Here is a 24,212-nt window from a genome sequence, read left to right on the forward strand (position 1 = left end):
GAGTGTATATTGAATAAAAACCTAATAACATAATTTTATACTTTCAGCTCCGCAGTCATTGTCTTATAAAATGGGGGTTGATTTAATAGATTTCCTTCATTCTTCGACAAAATAAACACATACAAGAAGCTAACAGTCCATGTCTTGACATAATCCAGTCTTTGCATTCATATTGGAATATTCTTTTGTGTAAATTTAAAGACAGAAAAAAGTAAAATAAATACATAATTGACATTCAGATGTATGTCATGAACTCATTTTCTGCCAAGTCTAGTTGATTTTGTGAAATAATAATAAAACCTATTCTTCCCTCAACGCAGACATGCCTCTGCATCTGTTCGGCCACTTTGGATCTCAGTTACTACAAAACTTTTCTTCTCACCAAATCATTTAATCTGTTTGACATTTTACCCCCTTATCTTCAGGGTCAGTGTTGTGTAAAGGCCAAACAGGTGTTACAAGCTGAAGTATAAATTTAGAACATGCTGTACTGCTACCTGTTCCAACAAATAAAGTGAACTAGTGGGTCCATAGCTTTGCTTGAAAATGACTTCTTGTAAGTATAGATGCTGACTGATATTGAACCAGTTATGATTCACATTCACTGATTTCTTAAATGTTATAGTTAAATGTTATGAGAGTGAGTTTTTTATGAACATGGACCCTTTTCTCCGTAGATTGTGAAATGATTTTTTTTTTTACCAATATGACCAAGGTAATTAAAAGACGACTTTATTATGTATTTGTAAGCACTTAACATTAAAATACATTTGCTGATATTGCAGCAGACAGCAGCTAGAAATATAATTTACTTTGGACAAGTGATATGATGAGTTCATCCAGATCAGCCCAAGTGTTGTCGTGCATTGAAAAGTTTTCTTATCAGTGTTGTATCTGAAAGTTACGAGCCCCAGAAGTCCGTTAAAATATATTTTTCTCTCTCGCCCACAAGATAATTATCTGGTGGGAAAAAGTTATTATCCTGAGCACACAAGGAAATCTTGCAGCAGTTGTTAACTTTTTGTACTGTGCTTGTATACTCTGACCCTTGCATTGCAAGCTGAGCAAATCATTACTTGTGACTTCTTCTGATAACAGAAGCATATCAAGTCTTTCACAGCCACCTTGGTTGTTGTGATAAGCTAAAGAATACGCTTGGGCACGGGGGAGCAATATTTTGCTAACTGTAGGTTAGTTAGTTGCACGATCAAGATCAATGATGAAGCTATGATCTAGCTACCATAGCAAGCATAACGCGGTGAGCCCAAATTATTCAAAAGCAAATTGATATCATAACAGTGTTTGGTGTCAAATTCAGAGGTTCTCTTAAAAATAACAGATGGATAAAAGCACTCTCACACTGAAAAATGAACTGATATTATGATTTTAGCCAAGCTTATTACATATCAACACAACATGGGGCGCATCCCTAAAGACTGTTCAGCAGAAGGCGGTCATGTTACCCATAAGACACCACAGTGTAGAGCTGATAAGGGTACATTTTAAACACTATCCACACAACATACTGTATAAATCTGTGATAGGACCTTACATAGATTCATATAGCTCAAACTCAAATAATTTCAATTCATGTGTTTAAAGTACTTGTTGGTTCTGATGTGAATCTGCACATGACCAGTGTCCAGGTAAAGCTGAGAAGAGTTGAGAATAATTTCCTCATTGAACATGTTTTTTCTTACGTTGAACCTAACAGTGTAAGACACAGGAAAGTTAACTTCGAAAGTCCTGCCAAAAAGACACAAACAATCTCCTTTCAACTTGACTTTGGATCTGACATCGTTCTGTCTCTCCTACCTGTAACGGTGAGAAAGGCTTCCTTTCTGATGCAATCCAGAGAAAGGAAACATTCGTTACATCCTCATTTGTAACCTCAGCCTCCACACTGTAAATCCACTCAGTGTGACATAGTCTGAAGTGCTGTTTATATTTGCAGGCAAGGAAGCAGAGGATTTGGAGTAAATACAAATGCAAAGAGAGAAATGGTTTCTCATATAGCTTGTTGCCATAGGTACCACAAACCAACGTATGGCATAGGTACCAGAAGCTTAACATACAAAAATAACCACGTGTAGAAATATAGATTTTTTTCAACCACAAATTACACAAGATCATTTGTGGGACCATTTTAATATATCCCCCTCCTTAACTGCACAATGTTTGTTTTTTAATTCTAATTTTTAATAGAGGTGGGTTTTTTCAATTTCATTCTAGCTGCAGATTATTTTTCATCATTTCCTCTCTGGTCTTCTTCAGTTAATGCCTGCTAATTATCACATCATTAGGCTAAGAGCAAGTAAGGATACATTTTACACAACTCAGTGTGACTCTGGAACCTCATGCAGCCTGATTCATACTGTAATAAGGACACAATCACTGTGGCCAAATTTCAAACATAATGTCTCTGAAACATATATTATACTGAGGGAATCTGAGGGCCCCTCAGTTTTTGATGTAAGATCTTAAGAAAGTAGTCCTTTGCCTTAAAAAACAAAACTAACTGACCATACAGACACAGCTCTCTTTGTTTTATATGTTTAATTATATTATTTCAGCATTTGTCTTTTGTCAAGAAAATGTTGCTCCTTATTGTAATGTCTTTTTACCTATCAGGAATAGATTTCTGGCTCTGTTGGCTCCATTTTTTAAAATGAAAATCATCTCTTTTTTTCTAATAATTAATCTTTAATTACTTTATTATGAGATGAACTGAATTTTAATGTTGTTCTGTGATAATAAGTAATACAGTGTAATCAGTTCATTTGGAAACTTAAGAGCTACTTTTACATTGTTAAGAACTGCAAACATCTGATATTGTCCATTGAGAGGCACAAGAAGTTGGTGTTCACCTCCTCTGCATCAAATGAGTATCTCTCTCTCTCACATCTTCGCCAAGGTTTCTGCTTTGAGTCATAGAAATAAAGTAATATTTTGACTACGAAGTTGTCTTTAACTATTTCCATCTGTTTGCTGAGGTTTGGAGCTTCAGGTTTATACCATTTCCCTATACTATTCTTCTATATCTTCTATGAATTACATTTTCAATTTGTAGAAAGCATTTTGAACCTTTCAACGAACAAAATAGTGATAATGCATCACTAAAGCTTTGTTTAATTATAGATCAAGATCTGATAAAGCTTTGATGAACAAAGATGTGTAACAGCAGGGGTGGCCTGACTGCAGCTGATCACAATATAAACAATAATTATGATGTGAAATGTGTGAAATGATTCCAAATGCTTGCTTCTTTACAACTGCAGCTACACAGAGAAGAGGAGGTTATTTGAAAGGACTGTACAAAGAGGAAAACTCTTCATGATTCTGTCGTGGAGGTCGATCTGCTCTGAAGCTTGACTGTGGGAGTTCTTTGATCCTAGTTGGACTAGGACTGTGTGTCCTGTCTCATTAACAACCCAGTGACATCTAAGCTCTGCTGCTGCCAGCTGCTGGTGAGCCTACAGCTGGAGCCTGCCCGCTCTCTATTCTCTAAAGTGTATCTGCGTAGTAATTGTTTTAATTTACACCCAGTGTACTGCAGTTTTGTATAGAACTAACAACCTTTCAGCCCATGTTTTGTGGCTTTCTTTTGCCTGCTCTGCTTTATTCCTGTCCCTTGTGTCTCTTCAGTCTGAATAACAGCTACCCACAACGTCACAGACACCGGTAATGTGAGTGTGAGCAGTACTATCACCCTATTTTTAAGGTTGTCAGGTCCATTCACTCTCTCTAAAGTCACCAACACAGGAAACAAAACTAATTTTCTCTCTTTTTTTTATTAAAAAAGCAGCTGTGACTCATCCTCCAGTCACTCACCCGCCACACCGGCTTCTCCCTCTCTCCTTCTGCTTCCATTTCTGTCCACCCTCCTCCCCCTATTCGTCCTCAAAACGATTCCCCAGCATCTCTTTACCAATAATCAAATCATTACAATGCCGCAGGTTGCCAGGTCCAGGCTCTGTTTCTCTTCTTATCTCCTTCTCATTATGTCAGCAGCAACATCATGCTAATGTGGATTTGCTCAGAGAAATGCCAAAGTACCACAGACAGAGTGTGAGTGTGTGAACACCTGCAGGCGCCTGGGAGTTTTTCAGGAAAGATGATTTTGACTGTTTGTGACCAGAGGACTCTTATCCTGACAAACATACCTTCGTCCCTCTTACTTCTCTGTCTTATTTATAGCTTTTTTCTTTTTTCCTTGTTTGTGTTTTTTTCATTCAGTGTGTCTTCAGAAGATATGACTGCTCAACTAACTCTTAGCAGCTTGGCTCATGGTTTAACAGCGGAAATATCTAAAGTTTACTCTGTCACAGGTCTTGTAGTTATGGTAACATGCATAAATAAATTTGTATCAGTACAGAGATGTTTTGATGGACAGAATAAAAAACATCTACATAGTGCCCATATCGGATATAATGTGAAATATACTTGCAATACTTTAAGACAAGTAATTTGGTTTAAAGAAGGAAAGCTTGATTTACGTTTATTTCAAAAGCTTTAGCTCAGCATATGGGTAAATGTGCATTTCTAAAATGTATTATTAAAAGTTAAAAAGGAACCAAACTCATACCCATAAGAAGCTATGGTGCTTGCAGAAGACTAGCTTAGCACAGTTTAAAGCTCCTGTGGGGAGTTTTTAAATGTCAACGAAACAGACTGAGATTTGAACAGATGCATGTAAATGACCTACAAAAGCAAATTTAACTATTAGTCAAAATAATGATTTATTTCTGTCCAGTTATTTTAAATGTCTAAAAACAGCTGTTGCGGGATAGGTGTCAGACAAAGTTAACAACAGCAGGCTGCAGAAAACAACCTTTGTTTACCTTTTCAATGTTATATATTCATGGGGAGTTTGGCACTTGACTTTTAACAGCATGATGTGATTATTCCGATTTTTTAATCAGAAAGCATTACTTTACAGGACTGAATTGGCATAGAGCTGGGGGCTACCAATCTCTCAACAGGGGGCACCAAACCAAAGGTTTCTGTCAGGAACTGTGAATACGTGTAGCGAGGAAAAAAGTTAGTATAGTCAGCAGTTCTGAGGATCACTTGCGGATTGATTTTATGTCCATGGTCATATTGCAAAGCCTGATGGATGTAATCACTTTAACCACATTTCATCCAAAAAGTAAAAGAGATTTTTTTTATCAATGATACAAATACATCAGTAATTACAAATTATGAAGCCTTCAAGTGTCTTAAAAAATGTGATAGCCAACAAGTGGCTTAATTATACTCTTCAGATTGACAGGGACATTTTACTCTGTTAAATCATGGCAAATGCAGACAAATCAGAAAAGTGAGAAGAAGTTGTACCACAGTTTGATAAGAGATGAGTTTTCTTGAGTTCTACCTCTGAAAATTATATTTAATTTCAAACTTAAAAATCATAGTTTGCAAAGACCATGTCATAATGCAAAGTAATAGTGGATAAAGTAAACTCTATGAAGAGTAGTCTGAATGTTCTCCACTGGAAGGTATCCTGTCATACTTTTTGGGCTGCAGCAGATATTTTTCGGCGATACTAAGAATGGCCTCTAGAGTGAATGCAGGAAAATGTTGGCTTCCTACTTTTCACCCCTTGTGCTGCTGCCCTATGTCCTGCTTGCCTTTAACTACCTTGTGCCCCATAGCCTCAGCACTGCACCAACTGCCCGCTTAAACAATCATTATTTAGACATCAGCCCCCCTCCTTCCATCTTTGTATTATTATTATAAAATTAATTTGTTATTCATGTAGTTTTTATATTTATTTTATGTCTACATATATGTATGTATGTGAATATATACACTTTTATATAATTGATTCATCTTTTTTTAAACTTGTTTTTTTTTGTTTTTTTGTTTGTTTGTTTCCTGTCTTACTTTCTCCATCTACTTTGCTCTCCTTCCCCCTCTCTCTCCCTCCTTTCTGCAAAGCTCACATACCAAGCTTTTATTACTGTTTGCACTGATAAATATGGGGAAAAAATAATAATAAAAAAATAAAAACAAAGTAACAAAAAATTATGCTTTACTCCTTATAATCTTATCAATCTCTCCACTTTCCGTTTCTCATATTTGGCATGCATTGGAAGATATTCAATAACCATCATACCTTTAACCTTCCCAAGCAAACATTAACCCTCACAAAACAAACTGCTTGTTTATTTATTTATTTTTACACGTGTTTATATATATATATATATATATATATATATATATATATATATATATATATATATATATATATATTATTGTTATTATTGTTATTATTATTATTATTGTTATTATTGTTATTATTATTATTATTATTATTATTATTATTATTATTCGGGTAACTGTCATCCAGCCTTATCTCATTATCATTATTGATATAATATATTGATTTACATTCCTATATATTTTGTTTTGTTTTGTTTTCTCCCTCTTTCATTGCTTACTTTTCACAGATTATTTCTGCTCTATTTTTTGTGGTTGTTTTTTATAAACATCAATTGATTTTCTCTGTTGTTGTTTTTTGTTTTGTCTTTGTTGGTGTTGCTGTTTTGTTTTTGCCTCTGTTTTTCCTATTACTATTATTATCATTTCTTTGTTTGTCTGTTTCGTTAGTTTTATTGTTGTCCATATTCGTGCCTTGTTTACTTGTTACTCTGTCTAATATCACTTGGTCAACCTTTCTTGTAAAGCACATTTATTGCACAATTAAAAAAAACAAAAAAGGAATTGGTTGGCTTCACATTTACATCTATCTCTCTTAAAACACCAATGAGCATGGCATCTTGACTTCCTGGGTCTAATCACTGTGACGTTGCCAGGCAACCAGAGGCAACTTGACGTGTTAATTAGTAAGCTAAGAGGTGACTGAATGAGAGTAATTATGAAGTATGGGGAGAGTAAGGCTGTCTCATATTGTGCTGCACCTTCAGGTCACAAGAAACACAGACAGAGGCATGTTGAGCATGTGTTTGGGTTCATATATTCAGAGTTGAAATATGTATGATTGTGTTAAAGACTGAAATAAGACAGAGTCTTGATATAAGTTGTAATTTATTACATTTGCAGCTGTGAACGTCTAAAGAACCCTGTACATTCTGAAAGCAGGTCCACACAATCTTCCTCTTTTAACTACTGCAGCCTTTAAATCCAGCAGTTTATAACACGGCACGAACCAATGAGATAAGAGGTGAGGGATCACATACAGTCACAGTAACCATAGTAACAAAGCAATGACAACTATTGTACCTCTTATGACCATAATGCACCAAGGTACTCAAACAAGCACAGGTCACGCTCACACACAGCCTTTTTTCTTTTCATTAACTTGTTTCACTCACACACGTACAAAACATTTCTACTGTCTCCAGTCATAGTAAGCTGTACAGAAGGTGTACAGTATTACGCTGCATGAATGACAGTCCTGCCCTTTTCACCGCACAGCGTACACTTAGAGCCAGCCTCGTGGGAACTCAAAGTGTTTTAACTGAGGATGACTCACACTGAAGATAAAAACCCCTCCTTCTCTCTCTCTCTTCCTACCCTACCTTTGCCCACTTCATTTATCTCTTCTAACATCATTCTCTCCCTCTGACTCCCCATCCTGTGACACCCTGTCTGTCCTAAGAGGCTACATGGTCTCACATAGTCCTTGGGTCCTCTTATGACTTGTGCAGAGCACTGGGAGATGATGTAACACACTCCCAGCTGACTCTATGAGTTAATGTGAAACTGAGGTGCAGAGAGGTGTCAGGTATGGTCCCCAGACCCCACATGAAAATAAATATTCCTAATAAGATGAAGGTCTTACACAGGGCAAAGAATATTCACTGGGCAGCTAAATTACTTTCTCATTTAAATATCCTGTTAGGAACTTTCAACAATTTATGTCTTTAATGATCATTTTCTTGCACTAGTAGTGATTTCAATATTAAAAACTTCTTCTGCTTCATTTTGAACATGCAACTTACAATGAATGCTTGGGGGGGGGGGGCAAATGTCATAGTGTGCCTGTTTGGCAGGGTGCTGTCTGACACATACCCTGCTGCAGGGGAGACATAAAAAGTAGCTATGTAGTATAAATGCATTTTCTCTATGATAGTTTTCTGTTGCTTTTGTAGCTCACATAGAGGAGTCAGTATGAATTTTGGTCTGTTTCATAACTATCAAAAAAATACTCACAGGAGCTGTAAGATACATTTTGTAAGGTATTTCTGATTAAGAAACTGTTCTGTGTGGCACATTGGTTTTCACTGTCCTAAGTTTCTAGGACAGAGTATCTACCTCTTTACCTCTTCTTCTCTGGAGTCATTTTCACATATCTCCTTGTTGTTCTGTCAAGGCTGTTACATTAAGCATTTCAACATTATCTGAACACATTTCATTCTCCTGTGAGCCTCACTGACAACTACAGGCATGTTTTCTGGGTGTTATCTAACCAATAGCCTCTATGACAGCTATGATCAGCTTCATTTATGCATCCAAAAGACTAGTTGGAAATACACCATGAAAGAGAACAGTTTTTCAAATGTAAAAACAAAAACAAATGGGAAGATTGAGTGAGAAATGAATGTTGAAAAAGAAACTTCCAATTAGCACCTTATGTCAAATCTGTGTATCTCAAACATGTTTACGTCACATCAAGCATTAAGTGTGTCTTTATTAGACCTCCAAGGAACTGTTTGTTTAGCTAAAGATGAAGAGTTATGCCATTTATTTTCAATGCTGAGTTAGGTGTGTTATTCTCGCAAGGAATCTGAAAGATTAAAATCCAATTTACGGCTGCACTGTTTTTCTGTTTCCTGTTTATTTTTCACTATCACAGCACCATCACAGCACTTTGGTATCTGCTTTTGACACATCGATGAACCTCTCTGATCCATCCAGCCCGCCTTCTTATTTCATGGTAAAGACATGAGGTTGCTATGGCGACTATTCTTCTTGGCAACACAGAGATCTGCTCCATAGTTTGATTGGCCGAGTGTTATGGGCAGGGGGACATCACCTATAGATGCACATTGAGCCTATAATCAGAGAAGGTTGTGGTAAAAACATATACAATGTTCTTTCATGGTGGAAATAGACTGAAGAGGCTTTGCTAAGGCCAAGAGATTAGTAGGAAGCCTAAAGTGCCTCTTCAAACACTGTCAGGTGCGCATTAGTGAGCTGTATGATGAATGCCACAATGGCATGAGTGGTTTATGTATTAGGTCTAGTTGTCTGCTGTTGTGTGCCCATACATATCATTTGATGAGACCTGTATGAATGATACAAAAGTGAGCACAAAGAAGCACTTATTCAACTAAAAGTATTCTAAATTACATCCACCGCATACGTCTTAGTGCTGTATGAGTCCCTTCATATTACTGCAATTACTTAAAATATTACACTCACTTCCCCTGTAATTAACTTTATGTTACATGTTGAGACTTGGTCTCTACATTTGACGAGAGTAGTGTTGGTGTTAAGTGAAAAACGATAACATCCCTGAATTTGCAAAAGCAATAAATAATTAATTAACTTAAACATAAATTCATGTGGACTTAAGGAAGCAAAACCTTCCAGAACTCTGCCTGTCAGTACTCTCTGTTTGTGTTGAATTTGGCGCCCCCTCTTGACAGAGCTGTACCTATTATTTTTTTGCTTATATCTTTCTATGGATGTACAAGTAGTGTTCTGTAAAAAAATCTCACATTGTGGACTTTGGACAGTGAATGTGTCACTCATTTTGAATATTTGCTGTGGAAAATCTATTTTTCTTCAGTGCGCCGTCATTCATCAGGTTTGACACATGCCCTCTCACAGATGTGACAAGAATTTGAAATTATATTATAGAAATAGTATGCCTTGCGGATGTTCTAGTGTGCTTTTGTTAGTCATAAAGAGACATCCCTGTTAATTTCAGTCTGTTTTATAACCAGCTTTAAAACTCCTCTCAGGAGCTATAACATTTCCTCCAAGCCACAACTTAGCAAAGTTTATGCATATTGTGGCATAGCCTGTTGTAATCCTGAAGCTTATTATATTACTGTGAAGGCAGGATTCAGCTTTCTTGGTGATAAGATTAATATATGTGAGCCGCTTAACAGGATACCAAGCAGACCACCTTTTGTTCGTGATTAGGTGTGTGCCTGAAATGTTTATCAATTTAGAAGTTAGAAGTTTTTAGCTGGGTATGAAACAGACTGAAATAAAAAGTAAGAGATTTATAATTTCTTTATTGTCAATTTTATTACCTGAACCTGCTGCGAGGGGTAGGGTGCCAGGTCAGATGAGAAAAAGTTTGTCTTTCTTACATTTTCTACAGCAAATATTCAAAGAGTGATTCATTTGTGTCAAAGGAAAGAACTTGTGCATGTTAAGGACAAGATCAGCAAAGCGATAGGATGTATCACTATGTCCACTGGGGGTGCCAAAATTGACACAAACAAAAAGTTCCTCACAAGAGCTACAGTATAAACAAGAACTGTCAAACGCAGAGTGAGCAGCGATAACAACCAATGCTTGAATGTGATGTACCATTCATATGGAACAATCATGGAAAATTAATGAGAAGGGAAAAAAGAGGACTGGGAATCAATTTGCGTTGAATCAGATTGCAGTGTACCAAATCAAACTGCTATGAGTCTTTCAATGTTTTAATTAAACATTCCTGAATTGGGTCGTGACCTATATGTTGAGATTCAGATCAGATCATCTTGTAAAGGAGAGATACACAACCTCAATGAAACAAATACAAGCAGTTAAAAGTAAAGAGTTTCATATCATCATTGATGGAAAAACTGCTGATTATCTACAACAAACAGGTATTGATATATAGTATAACTAAAGGAAATTATAGCATGAAGAGACACCCGTTACGTTTTTACTTTAAAATGGTTGTCCCTTTTTATATCAAACCAGACGCACCGTCATCCTAACACATTTTGATTAATGTCACTTTGATTAGTGTTGTCTCCTCTATGCTGCTTATTAAGATCCAGCTGTGTCTAGACTGGCCTTGTGACTCCAGCAAAACAGCTACTTTTCCTAATGAGGAGTTGACAGTTCAGTTTGGTTAGATCTTTAAATATAAAAAAAAACGTGTACACATGCCATGGTAGCTGAATCCAATTAGTGTGTGCACTCTCCATGCCTGACATGTGCTGTGCTGTTTCTGTGCTTCACACCTCCTCCTGTCTGCCTCAAAGAGAGAAATATATACAGTATGTTAGGTTACTGGGAACTCAGAAGAAGTTGGCTGAGCAGTGATAATTAGTATGACGAGAGACACAAGGGATAGAAACACAATCAGAACTGAAATCCAGTGAAAAAGACAAACAGATCCAACACAAGACAAAGTTCACGCCTGGCTTGAAAAAAACACACCACATGATCTTTGCCAAGTCCTTGCCCCTTCCTCTGGGGAATGTCAACTTCAGCATCTCTTCTGCTCCATCCATGCCTCAAAGTCTTTGTCAGACTGAAGAGCTGTAACTGAGAATGTGGACTCCTGTGAAATGGCTGCTTTTTTGTGCAGATGGACACTCTAGTTTGGTTTCAGTCTACATGATGGAGCAGGTGAAACCACAACACTCCTTCAGCAGGGTGAGGCCTGTCTTGGTGAAAGGGGAGGTGGTCTGCTGAGCTCTGGGTGGCACCCGTCTGGTTGGTAAGCCTGGAGCATGAGAAATAACTCCGTGAGGACCAAGCAAAGTGAACTATGTCTTTAATTTTGTTGCGTTCTGTCTTTTTCTCACATACACTCCAACACACAGCAGTGATGCTAAGGTCTGCAGCAGTAACTGCCAATGTATAAGGAATGTCTAAGATGATTTATGACTTGACTAAGAGGAGCAGTAAGAAACATATTTTATAACACAGGTCTAAAGCACAGCCAGGAAACTACCATTTTTATTCAAAGTATCAGTCAGTGTACATGTGAAACTTCATCTTTCAAAGCACTCAGGGAAAAAGCACCTTGAGCAAGAGAAACATTTGGAACAAAGAAAATTCTTTCCACAGCTTATTTCCTTCTCAGATACTAAAACTTTGATGGAACACAAAGTAGCGTATCTCTTTATAGTTAAATACCTTTCTTCTTCAGTTGTCTTGGGAATTTGGACTTCAGAAAATCTGCCATTTCTTTGTCTTCTTCGTTCTCCCTATAGAATAAAGACTGATGTAAACCACATGGAAATACAAAGATTCATAAGCCACTTTTCAAACAGATTAGTCTTCTAAACCTCTGAAACGGTTTTGCTTCACTAAGGAGAACAAATGTTTTAAAGAAATTAAAGAAATGGGCTCATTTTAGCATGCTCTATGGGGATGCCCCATGGTACTTTCTTGGACAAGGAAGTTCCTCTTACACTGAAGAGTCCCTAAGGCTGGCTTTTCCAGAATTACCACAATTATGTTTGCAAAGGTAACATTTCTTTTGTATAACGGAAGAAGAATCTGGAGAGTTAACAACATGTTGCTTTGTAGCAGCTATGCTTTTTCTTGGTCAATGGAATGGCCTACATGAACCAGGGTTTAAAAGGTGGCTTAAACTCGTGACAGAGACTTTGAAAACCAGACCAAAGTCCAAAGCTAAAACAGCCAAAAATTGGCCAGTAACACAATTCAATGACAAAGTTCTGCAGTCATTACCACCGACTGTTTAAAACATGGACTCAGCCTCTGTGACATAGGTTGAAGGGTTTCTGAAGCAGTTTTGAAGCCCAACTATGGAAATGCTGCCTCAATCTCACACACAACACTGTATTGCCCTGCGAGCTCCAGCACTGCACATTGCCACTGTCTCCCCCCATAAGGCCTCTGTAACTACCTCTGATGGCGGATCAGAGGCGTAACAACGGTGCGTTCCCCATCACACATTGCAGAGAGGCATAGATATCCTGTCTTGACCAGGCAATGTTTGGCCGCCAATGGTTAGACTTTATGGCTTTTATTAGGAGTGTGACATCTTGAGACGGAATAAGATACTGATGGATAGATAGTGTTATTGGAAATACTGTAAGCAATATTGCAGTGCCAGGATATTTGTTTATTTTCATTTTCATGGGGCTGCTAATTATATGTGTTTTGCATTTTGGGAGGGTATTCTCTTATATGTACCTCTTCCTTTTTCTTGTCTATTTATCTCATTCTAAATGTTTTATATCTAACCTTTATTCAACAAGAAAAAAGCTAACTGAATTTTGAAATCTCTATTTCAAGCAGTTCCTTTACAGGCAGCAGTACAGTTAAAGTCTCCAGTGAACAATGAGCAGCCATGGGTAGGAACAAATACAAAACTATTGTACATTCAACACAAAATGACATAAAAACCTGTAAATGTTTATCAAGAGATGAAAACAATCATACATATATCAGGAAGAACATCTACAGTCAGACCTGCCTGCCTCTGAGTTAATCACAATCTCCCTGAAAGGATCCAAGACTTTCCTGATTGTCAGGTCTTTTTTGTGAATCCTTTGTCACCCCTGTATCATTCATTTTTTTGTTAGTAGTAAACATGATATAAAACATAAAACCTTACATCACATAATAATACAACATGAATATTCTATATTGAAAAGAATGCCTTGTTCTATGATGTCAAACTCAAGTCTAATTTTTTCTGTAAACTGAAAAATACTCCACATTGTATGAGCATTTCAGAGAAGGCTGATTTTACTAAGGCAAAGAAATTAAGCTCACTTAAATACCAACTGGATAAAAAACCTTGATGCAGTTCTGGCTTTTCAAGAGGATTAGATTAGGTTCTACAGATAGATTTGTTATAACAAGCAGCCACTATTTAACCCAAAGGAGGCTTTTGGTTAGGTTAAACATAGTTTGTATCTATGCATATTTGTTTGATTGCAGTGTCTAGTGGAATTGTATATGAGTAAAGGCATTGAGCTGTAGTAGTAGTAGTCTATTTGCCTTTCCTTGAAAATAAAAACTAAGAAACAGACAGAACTTTGTTGTGAAGGACAGCTAGAGGAAAAAAAGAGTGAGAAAGATCTCTATATTTATCAGCCAGAACAACATGGCCTTGAGCACCATCACATCCTCTCCTCTCCCCGATCCATTACCACTCTGTTGTTCCCCTATTCCTGCTTCTCACCTTCCCATCAGCCCTTCAGCGTTTTCACAGCAGGCTGTCAGGTGCCAACACAAAGCATGGACCACAAAAAGTAACAGCGCCTGATAATGCCGGAGAACTGGTGCGATTAGAAGGTTGAGTCCAGTTATACACTTAAATTAGATTAAAAGGTGGGATTTAGCTCAAAGAATCAGGTAGGAATTGTGTGCTACATCAGAGTAAGAAAGTAAGCAGAGACGTGAACATTTTCTGCAAAGCAATGAAACAGTCTGATATAGAAATGGACCCACTACTGGCAGAAGAAATGCAAACAGTTTACTTAAACCAACAGCAGCTCCTCCACAAATGAGTACTGACTGACACACGCTGACACATCTTTAATTGAAATGTCTCTTTGCTGCCTGCTATGCGGTACGCTGTGTCACTGCACAGAGCCTCAGGAGATGTTTCAATGTTTTAATGGAGCACATTGGGGTAGCTCAGTGGAAGCAAATGGATGATACACTGATACTAAACACAGCTCTACACCATGACTGACAATCAGGCTCCAACCTAAGACCTTTCAGCTATCACCAGAATGTTAATGAACCATACTCATGAATCTGCATTATCTAAGATCTGAAGCTTTTTCTGCAAGACTGCATGGGTAGCATACTGGCTCTCTATCATTTTAAATTATTCATCGGCAGACTATAGTGACAGACACCAAAGGACTCCTGCCTGGCTATAATGAAACCACAGGCAGAAACACACCTGAGCCGCTCAAACTCCACGTCGTCCACCAGGAAATCTCTGGTCTCCACCAGCTTGTGGATCTGCTGCAGCAGCTCTTCTTCCTTCTGCCGGTCATCGTTTGACTTGTCCTTATCTGCAGCACAACGTATCTGACTTTATTTTGTGATTCCAGAATTAACACATTACATATTTAACTCAATGTTAAACACATACAGGTCAAGAGAACAAATGTGTACATTTCCAATGACTTTTAAAAAGCACTGGTTCAACATTTTTGGAAAAGCAATTATTACATGCAGAGGAATTTACAGGTGGTACTTTTCACATTCACCCATTCACACAACATTCACTCACTGATTGCTATAGTAAGGGACCATCAGTAGTAGCTAATGTCATTCATACATATTCACACACCACTGAACAACAGCAGGAGCAATTTGGGGTTCAGTGTCTTGTTCAGGGACACTTCGGCTTGTGACTGCAGGGGCTGGGATTGAACAGCCAACCTTCCAATTGACAGACGACCGACTCTACCCACAAGAGTGGTCAGGGGTGACATGGGCCCCCCTTTAACTTACACTGATCGGCGTCCTTCTGGTGCCTCCACAAAAATCCTAAACATAGATTGGATATTTTCCTTGCCAGATCTGCAATTTTGGTTGTTTCCACATAAAAATACTTCACGTATATATTTCATCAGACAGGGCATAGGAGAGAATTCCGTCCATTGAAAAATGCAAATTCACTCGTTTTCAATGAAAATTCTTATTAAAACTTTTTTAAATGTACATAATTGGAAATACCTAAATATAAATACAATAGTTACACATGACATAAATTTTGTTTTATTTTATTTAGAATTTTGAATTATATTTTTTTTATGAAGTGATGTTGATAAATGAACACGAGACACCTCTTCTGTCACATGCTGCCCAGATTTTTAGGCTGTTTTTAGCTGGTTTGGAAGGCATTTATTGCCTAAAATGTGAAATGAACCATTTTGTTTTTATATGTTGATTTCACCTATTTAGCCAAGCAAAAACGTTTAATACTGAAAAAATGCTGGAAATTTTTTTTTTTTAACCTTAAAAAGGGTCAATTTAACTCACAACATAACAGGAGGGTTAAATGAGCTAGCATAGAGATAGCGTCATATTGATTGGAGCTGGCGACAAGGCTAGCGTCTAGATTTTTTATAACAAAGCAGTTAAGCTTGTATCCCAATATGTGACATTTTCTCTTTGAACTTAGTCTCAACTCACAAACAAATCAACATCCAGACTAGAACTGAAAAATGTATCCAAATATTGTCATTGCCATAGTACTGCAATGTGTAATTTTCACATTGCAAAGGTGATGATAAAGGTGAAACGTGTAATAATACTGCATAATATTTAAGGACAGTAGAGCTGCAGGGTTGCTCTGTATTTTTTTTCCTTTGACATACCAATAATATGTAACTTCAGTAAAAACAAATTATTCGTTGTAATTATCATTCTCACTTAACATTACTCATTTCGCAACCTTCAAACCTGTTAATGAAATCCAACATGATATCCGTGATGCCAAAATCTGGAGGACTTGTACCTGGTATGGACACCAATTTGTGCAGCTCCTTCTTCAGACGTGTGATCTCTTTGCACAGCTGAATGTCATCCATCCTGCTCAGGCGAAAGAAACACACAACATAAATGCACACTCACAGTTTCTGATTTAAAGGGTAGTGAGAGGTGAAATCTTGATTCTGTGAAAATGAAAATCAAACACAGGGAGATTGATTCTGAGCTTATATTTCACACAGGAGATGATACAATCTTTTCTGGGAAAAACTCCCTGCAGAGGCAACAGATAACTCTCACTCTGCCTCCATCTTTGTCACTGTTTCTCTGTCGATGGCCCTCGAGTCAGTGGATCATTACTGACTCTGAGGTGGGGGTGAGGACCCTCAGAAGAGCCTTCCTCACCTGCTAGAGTAGAGGCCCTCACGTGACCCTGTTTCACAGCAACTGAACACACACAACTAAACACACGCACATACACACACACACATACACACACAGGTGGCTCTGGAATACGAAACACTTAACTCAGTAGGAGAGTAAAGCCCTCGGGGTCTGTTTGTTTGTGGACAACTGGGAGGAAAAGATGCTGAAGAATCGTGACTCCATCGCCCTCCTCTTTCCCTCCTCTCTCTCTTCCTACTGCAGTCCCCCTCTTATTCACTCACATTATCTGCCCAATGCTTGCTTGCTACTCCACACACACATTCTTACGCACATTTCCCCCAGCTGTCTGCGTAGTGGCACCGCTCATCTTTCAGAGGAGTAGATGAATAAATATCCATGCATTAGCCTGCTTTGTGGAAGCAGGGGTAGAGCCATTGTAATTTGAATGGGAGCCAGGTTAGGACGTGAATGGAGAGAAGTGACGGGCGGGTAATAGAGGGCAATGCTGCAAAGAGATGTGTGTCTGATACTGAGGTGAGTATCAGACACACTCAGACTCAGCTACAATCACTACATCCTCCTATAACCATTTTTTTTAGGGATGTCAGTCTGCCGGTCCAACACATTTTTTTGGGGGGGGGGGGGGGGACTCTAACAAATTGCAAATGATGTATTTACATCATACTCTGTAGTGCAATGTGGAAACTGGAGGAGTCTGGTTGTTGTTCTTAATCCTTTTTTGTCTGCAGTATCCCATTGAGTGTAGATGCACTACAAAAACTCAAAACTGGTGTCTTATTTCTAGTAAGAATGTCTTATTAGATTTAAAGTGAAACAAATTCAGCTGACAAGTCCGGAATAATGTCTTATGTTAAGATATTACAAGCCAAAAATGTAGCCGGAGTTGCTTGTAATGAGTAAAAAAATGTACCAATGGAGTAAGACAAATTTACTTGCGAAGTTTCTTTTAGTTTCTTGAAGTAAGAATAATGTCTTAATCCAAGAAACTTACCAAGTCAAACATCTTTCTACACTTGTCAGGGAAATGTGGCTTATATTAAGTTTAATAAGACATTTTTAAAACTTGAAATAACACAAAAAAACACTCGCTTAGTTTGAGATTTTGTAGTGTGGCAGCCAAAACACAAAAATAAAAGCAAGGTTCCACTCACATGTATCTGAGCTCTGACTCCCTCCTGACCAACACATCTCTGATCCTCTCAATCTTGAAAAGCTCCCCTTCAATGTCATCCACAGTTGTCGTAGAGTCTGCCATGGACACCACATCATCCTCTGAGAGAGAGAGAGAGAGAGAGAGAGAGAGAGAGAGAGAGAGAGAGAGAGAGAGAGAGAGAGAGAGAGAGAGAGCTTTTAGTCATTCTTTATTTTGTAAAAGATACAAATGAGATGAAGAAAAACATCTAAGTGTTTTCAAAAGAAGTTTATGCTACTTCAGCTGTCAGAGACTGGACAGAGACAGGCAGACAAATGCACAGGAGCAATCTAAAATGTTATCATTTACCATCACAGAACAAGAGCTGCATATGGATCTGCATTTCAAACTGAATAAACAGCTGCAGCTGATGCTACTTTGAAACAGGACATCACAACCCACATTACTGTGTGTCAGGGGCTGGCAACCCTTTCCCTCTGTGTCTCTCTCTCTCATACACACACACACACACACAGATTTACTGAGTCATCCCAGGATTGTGGGTCAGTACAGGAAATAAGCCTTTACTGTAGTAGGGCTATTACATTACAGCACAGCGCACCCTCAGGGTCAGTCTTTCGGCAAAATGTATTTCTTTGGGTTAGTGACCTCACAGTATAGACAGAATGTGATCCACACATTTTTCCAAATAAGGTCAAAATGGCTGGTCACATAATAAATGAATCCTCTCGAAAGGGGTATGGTTTTTCTGGTCTTCTCTCTCAGTTTGATCTGTTGGTTGGTCTATAAAACATAAGAAAGTTGAAAGAACACATTTGGTTGTTGGGAACTGAGATACATTTTCACTGACAATTTAGCCTAAAATGTGATAACTTGAAGGATAAATTGCTAGCCCTGTTTTGATTCACTCTGGTCACAAACCTTGCCAGGATAGGAAAACGTTAAGCAAAAAGAAAACAGCCTTGCAACAGTGCTCTGTTCTTTCTAAAGGAAAAAGACACACATTATTCCTGCCACAATGATAAATCATTGAAGAATACTGTCACTTTAGTCAACTGCATTTTAGTTATCCTAGAAGTGCGTTATTATTATATTCACAATATGGACCGAGCAGATGCCTGCTTGAATGTGTAATGTTCTTCTTTTGTTACAATAAGAATCTCTTAACTGCAGCTCATACTCATCTCAAGAGTAATCAAATTGCATTAAATAAACTGAAGTACCTTCCTTCGTTAAGTTTAGCACATTAAATGTTCAACATCAGAATTGTTTATAACTCTTTTCACAAAAGAGGACGATGATATTAAATGATCCCTGTAGAATTATTCTCTCTCACACTTCAGCCCTGCTTTTCAACGTTAAAATAATCTGCCGAGGATGGTTTAGTGAAGAGCGACATCAAACACAATGCTGAAGGCTGATTCATTATGTATGTTACTCACACACCAATCCCTGTGTTTCTTCTTTAAATTGTATCCTGTCAAAATAAAAGGGGGAGTCTGAAGAATGTAAAGTGAGGCAAATCCACAAGTCTGCACAGTGTTTACTGAATGAGTCTCAGAAATCATTTGCAATCATTTAATTTTAGTTGTCTCTCACTCCTTGACAACATCTCTGTGGTGTTAAAGGAAATCAAAGTTCCTCCCACAGTGTTAGCTGCTGTACACTGTAGAAAGAGGCAGCAGCTGCACGACAAACAAATGCAACATATCAACAATTCAAATGCACCCACCTTCTTGTAAAGCATAGTTGTATTACAACTATGTTTAATTTACAACAATATACAAGCTTGATTAATGCTTTGACATACCTAACACAACTGACACGACAACTGAAGGAAAATAACCACTACCTGTCCTTAAACTGTTCCATTGGATTTCTATGACCTCCCTGCCAAGAGCTGCACACCATGGGGCTGGGACAGAGATACCCAGGAAAGGACCAATACCAACACTAACGTTTGCCCCCTGTCTCCTCCTGGTGGCTTTTAAATCCTCTCTACATACACAAACACCATCACTTGGACTAGCTAAATTGCATATCTCTTGTGTTCTAGTCATATTTAGCCTTAGGGAAGAGCTATCCGGGTTCACAGTGCTGTAAAGACATGTTTTCTATAGCATAAGAAAAAGCAGGACAGAGATAAAGTGAAAAATAATTCAAACTGGGGCATCAACCATGCGTGGTGATAACTGCGATTTTACATACACTCACATCTTTGCTGGGGCACTTGAATCTAGTTTCTACTTTATGTGACAGACAAAAAAGGATCCTAAAGCATACACAGACACTTTGTATGCTTTTCTATGACAAATATGGCTGACGTCAGTAAAGCATCAGCACAACCCTGACATCTGTAAAAAGGAAAACAAGTGACTATGTGACTGTTAATGAGACGTAATGTGTTGAATGATGGATTGTACATTGAACAACCAACAGATCTTAATGTTTGTTGAAGTTTAAAGTTGATATCAGTTGCCATCAGTTGAAAACATACTGTATGATATGATTTGACATGATGCATTATGATTTTATGTGGTACAATAGGATACAGTGCCACGGAATGCTAAGTGAAATGCTAATGAAAGGTATGGTATGGTATGGTATGGTATGGTATGGTATGGTATGGTATGGTTCAGTACAATACAATACGATAGAGTTTATTGGTGCGCTTCCACTAAGTGGTCCGGTTTGGTTCTGTATGGTTTGGTACCGTAAACACTGATCTTGCTTGCTTTTCCACAGCCAACTGTACCCTTTGGTGTTTCACATTTTACTTATCAAATAACATCGGGTTAGGAAAGATTTAATCCAGTCCAATCCCTCCTCCCCCTTTATCCCTCTCAACCAATTGATTTCAGTGTGTCTACCTACATGTTTAGGGTTGGATTGCTGCACTTGGTACCCCAACAGAAGGGTGGCAAAAATGTAAGACAGATCGATTATTTTGGTGCCATCTCCAAATTTTGAGCAGGTGGCTTGATGGCAACGCAGCTTATAATGGGTACGGTATCGGGTTAATAATATACCATACAATATGATTAAATTCAAACAATCTCATCATCAGTCCAAAGATAAAAAAATAATCTACCCCCATGCTGTTCAGTTTACTTCTAACTTATGCTTCTTGATGTTTAACAAGGTTAAACTACCCTCCTGCTATAGCTCTGAATTTGATTTTTTGGACCTGAAAACAGCGCCAACTCTCAACTAACTCTGAGCAATAAGGAAATAAGTGTATTTCTCAAATGTAAAACTACACTTTTGTCAACACACAGCTGGTGGTTGGTTATAGAAGGTCCAACAAAAGATTAAACACTTACACTGCTGTCTCTCAAGTAAAGTAACAGCTTATAATACATATTGATCTCTGTAATGATTTGTAGAGAAATGGTTTGTGAGACAACCAGTTAAGTCTAAGTGTTTATTTTACCTTACAGTTATCCTCATCTGGTCCCTGAAAATGTCAAAGTCAAGTCCATTACTGAATGGACTTCACAAACAGTCAAATAGATTTTTCACACCATACACTCTTACTGAACCAGCCCAGGTGTAAGGTGCTGGGAGGGAGCCTTTGTTAATGGCGTTAGCTACAACTGTGTGTTTAGATTAATGCCATTGTCACATCTGCAAATCTTAAACTAATACAGTGTTTCATTTTTCAAGCTAAATGTTATTAAGACCGTAGTTCGAACAGAAGCGCTGTAAATTAAATCAGGTATAACTATATAACAGTTAATACTGGCTTTTAATATTATGCAGTGCATCATCATATGATCTGCTGAATGATAATAATGTTTTTAATATGTGTGTGTATACATGTGAGATAAACAATTAGAGTGAAAGACAGGAAGAGCTTCTTTATAAGTCTTTGCATCACAGGTGTAAAGATATTGAATGATAATTCATTAGCACAGACATGTGTTTGACTCCAGCAGCAAGCAGATCATCATCATTGTTCATTCATTGAGCTTGATTGACTATGACTAGGGATTCCCATATAACTGACTGCAACAGTGGACTGTCAGGTGGGGTTGGTTAAAGACATAGAACATGAGGCTTTGCTAAGTATTCTCTTCATTGTTAGAGACACCGTGTTGTGCTGCAGAGGCTCTCACGGACAGGTTGTTTTCCCACTGTGCAGTTATGACTCATCACCAGACCTCTCTGAGGGCTCCCTTCTTTTCACTATCTCCCCTGCTTCCTCCACACACAGCTGGGGGTCCTTGTTTTCCCTCATTTCACTCCACATCTCCCCAACATGACCCCTCACTTTATCCAAACCCCTGGAGATGAAATGAGCTCAGTTTACAGTCTTTGCTCTGATTCAATCCCTCTCTTTTTCGCATTGCCACGATGTGCAGTAATGAGGTGGAACAGCACACTGACAGACAGACAGATCAGCCTGATTACAGAGCAGGAGGCAAAGGAGGAGGAGGATAAGGGGTGATGAGGAGGACATGACATGTGAGAAGTGTGACAGATATAATGAATAAAGAACTTTGCAAAACTTCCTAATAGCTATCCACATTTTTGGATAGTGAATCAAAGAAACCTAACACTGCTGTTATGAGCAAAACTTCTTGCAGTTCTAAGTGGAAAAACAATGACCATTAGCAGTTTAGAAAATGAATAAGCAACTTTATGAAACTTAAAAATGTCAAATATTTTGGTTTCATTAAGCCAAATCAGAAGATACTGTGTTCCTATTTTATATGGCTGAATTTCTGACACAATCTGACACACCTCAAGACATTTGCTTGGGCTGAAGACATTTTAATGGACATTTTTCCTTTTGTTTTAAAGCTTTTATAGAGAAAACATTCATAGAGGAAACACAGTTCTGTTAATAATGGATGCAACCTTTAGATCTTGTCATTTGAAGGGAAATTACAGTTGAAAGGAAAACACAATGAAAAGTTCCAGTAACCCCTAGATTTGATGCTGAGGTACCACGTCAGTCATTATCCATCATTTGAGTAGCATGTGACTGAGAAATGGACATTTTTTTTACATTTATACACAAACGTTTTAAAGTCACTTTTCCTGACATAACAGAGAAGAACACTATTTTACTTAATAGACGTATTCCATCTGTTACTACTCCTTGCCCAATCATAACAATACAATCAGTGTTTACCCAACTGGTAACACAGAGTCTGTCACTAATTGGACAAGCCATCTCTAATTAACTGTTCTGAAATGTGTTAGTCACACACACCAAACACACACACACACACACACACATACACACAAACACACACATACACACACACAAGCAGATCAGACACCTGTGGATTCTTGACATTTTCAGGGCAGCTGCCTGTGCTGCAACTAGAAAAACACATTGATTGGATACATTAACGATAATATGGCCCAGATATGGAACTTAAGACTACATATAAAAACTACAGTTATAGGCTACACCTTAATCTATTTAAACCTATGAAGACTTGAACTATGGTAATACGAAAATAACTGGAGCAGAAATAGACTGAGGTCTCTTTAAATTCCTACAGTATGCAGAAATAAACTGTTTCTCTGTTTACGCCATTTTACAGTTAAAGAACATTTGGTAGGCTACAGACACACATAAAGCGATTGAGCCTAATTTATCTAGGAGATTGAAAACATGCAAAGATATTAATTTTGAACAACTTAAACAGGTAATGATATTTCGGTGTTTGTTAGTTAACCTGGCTTGTTGGTGTCTTTGCTCCGTTCAGTGCGCTCCAGTGATCCGTATTGTTGAGGGGATCCTTCCTTCCTCTCCATCGGTCCGACAGCTGCTGCTCTTCTCCTCTATCCACGCTTCCAGCTGCAGTGAGTGTGGAAACTATAGGGGAGGGTCCTGCGATGTCAGTTTGCTGCTGTGATTCATTGAGTCATCACCTCTCAGTCACCAACCTGTAGAAATAGAGAGGAGAGACGCGTGTGCAGCCCCCCACCCCACCAGCTCCAGCAGGTGTGGTGTGTGTGCTGTGCACAGCGCGCGAGACCCTTTCTTCTGTATCAACCCTGGTATCAACTGATGCTGAAGCACGCTTGATGGTAGTTAACCACCACCATCTAGTGGCTACGTACCTCACTTTAAACGTCAGAACACATTAAAGGTTGTGTAGCATATGGAGGGATTGAGCAGAATAGACTTGATAGAGATGGAATGTAACATTCATATTCTTTTTTTAGAATGAGTGTTTAATCACCTCAATGTAAAATTACTTTATTTTGTTAAAATAAGCCTTTTACATCTACACGAGCGGGTCCCCTTCCATGGAGGTCG

General features: G+C 38.1%; 1 protein-coding gene across 1 annotated transcript; it reads right to left on the reverse strand.

The window, feature by feature from the left end:
• Positions 1–10,616: 10,616 nt before the first annotated feature.
• On the reverse strand, positions 10,617–24,058 carry LOC117815414 (bMERB domain-containing protein 1-like). The gene is made up of 6 exons (XM_034687115.1): positions 23,626–24,058; positions 17,928–18,048; positions 16,397–16,470; positions 14,828–14,942; positions 12,070–12,140; positions 10,617–11,653 (listed from the first exon to the last, which is right to left on the reverse strand). The coding sequence occupies exons 1-6, from the start codon at positions 23,702–23,704 to the stop codon at positions 11,541–11,543; spliced, it is 573 nt and encodes a 190-aa protein (XP_034543006.1). The 5' UTR covers positions 23,705–24,058; the 3' UTR covers positions 10,617–11,540.
• Between the last annotated feature and the right edge of the window lie 154 nt (positions 24,059–24,212).

Source organism: Notolabrus celidotus, chromosome 7, assembly GCF_009762535.1.
Source record: "Notolabrus celidotus isolate fNotCel1 chromosome 7, fNotCel1.pri, whole genome shotgun sequence".
Lineage (NCBI taxonomy): Eukaryota > Metazoa > Chordata > Actinopteri > Labriformes > Labridae > Notolabrus > Notolabrus celidotus.

What these genes read in the sequence shown, in the direction of transcription:
- LOC117815414 (XM_034687115.1), bottom strand. Translation starts at nt 23,704, where the DNA reads ATGGAGAGGAAGGAAGGATCCCCTCAACAATACGGATCACTGGAGCGC. An exon ending in GAGTCAGAGCTCAGATACAT is followed by an intron (nt 16,471 to 17,927) that starts GTGAGTGGAACC and finishes TCGCCTGAGCAG; the next exon opens with GATGGATGACATTCAGCTGT. An exon ending in CAAATTGGTGTCCATACCAG is followed by an intron (nt 14,943 to 16,396) that starts GTACAAGTCCTC and finishes GTTGTGCTGCAG; the next exon opens with ATAAGGACAAGTCAAACGAT.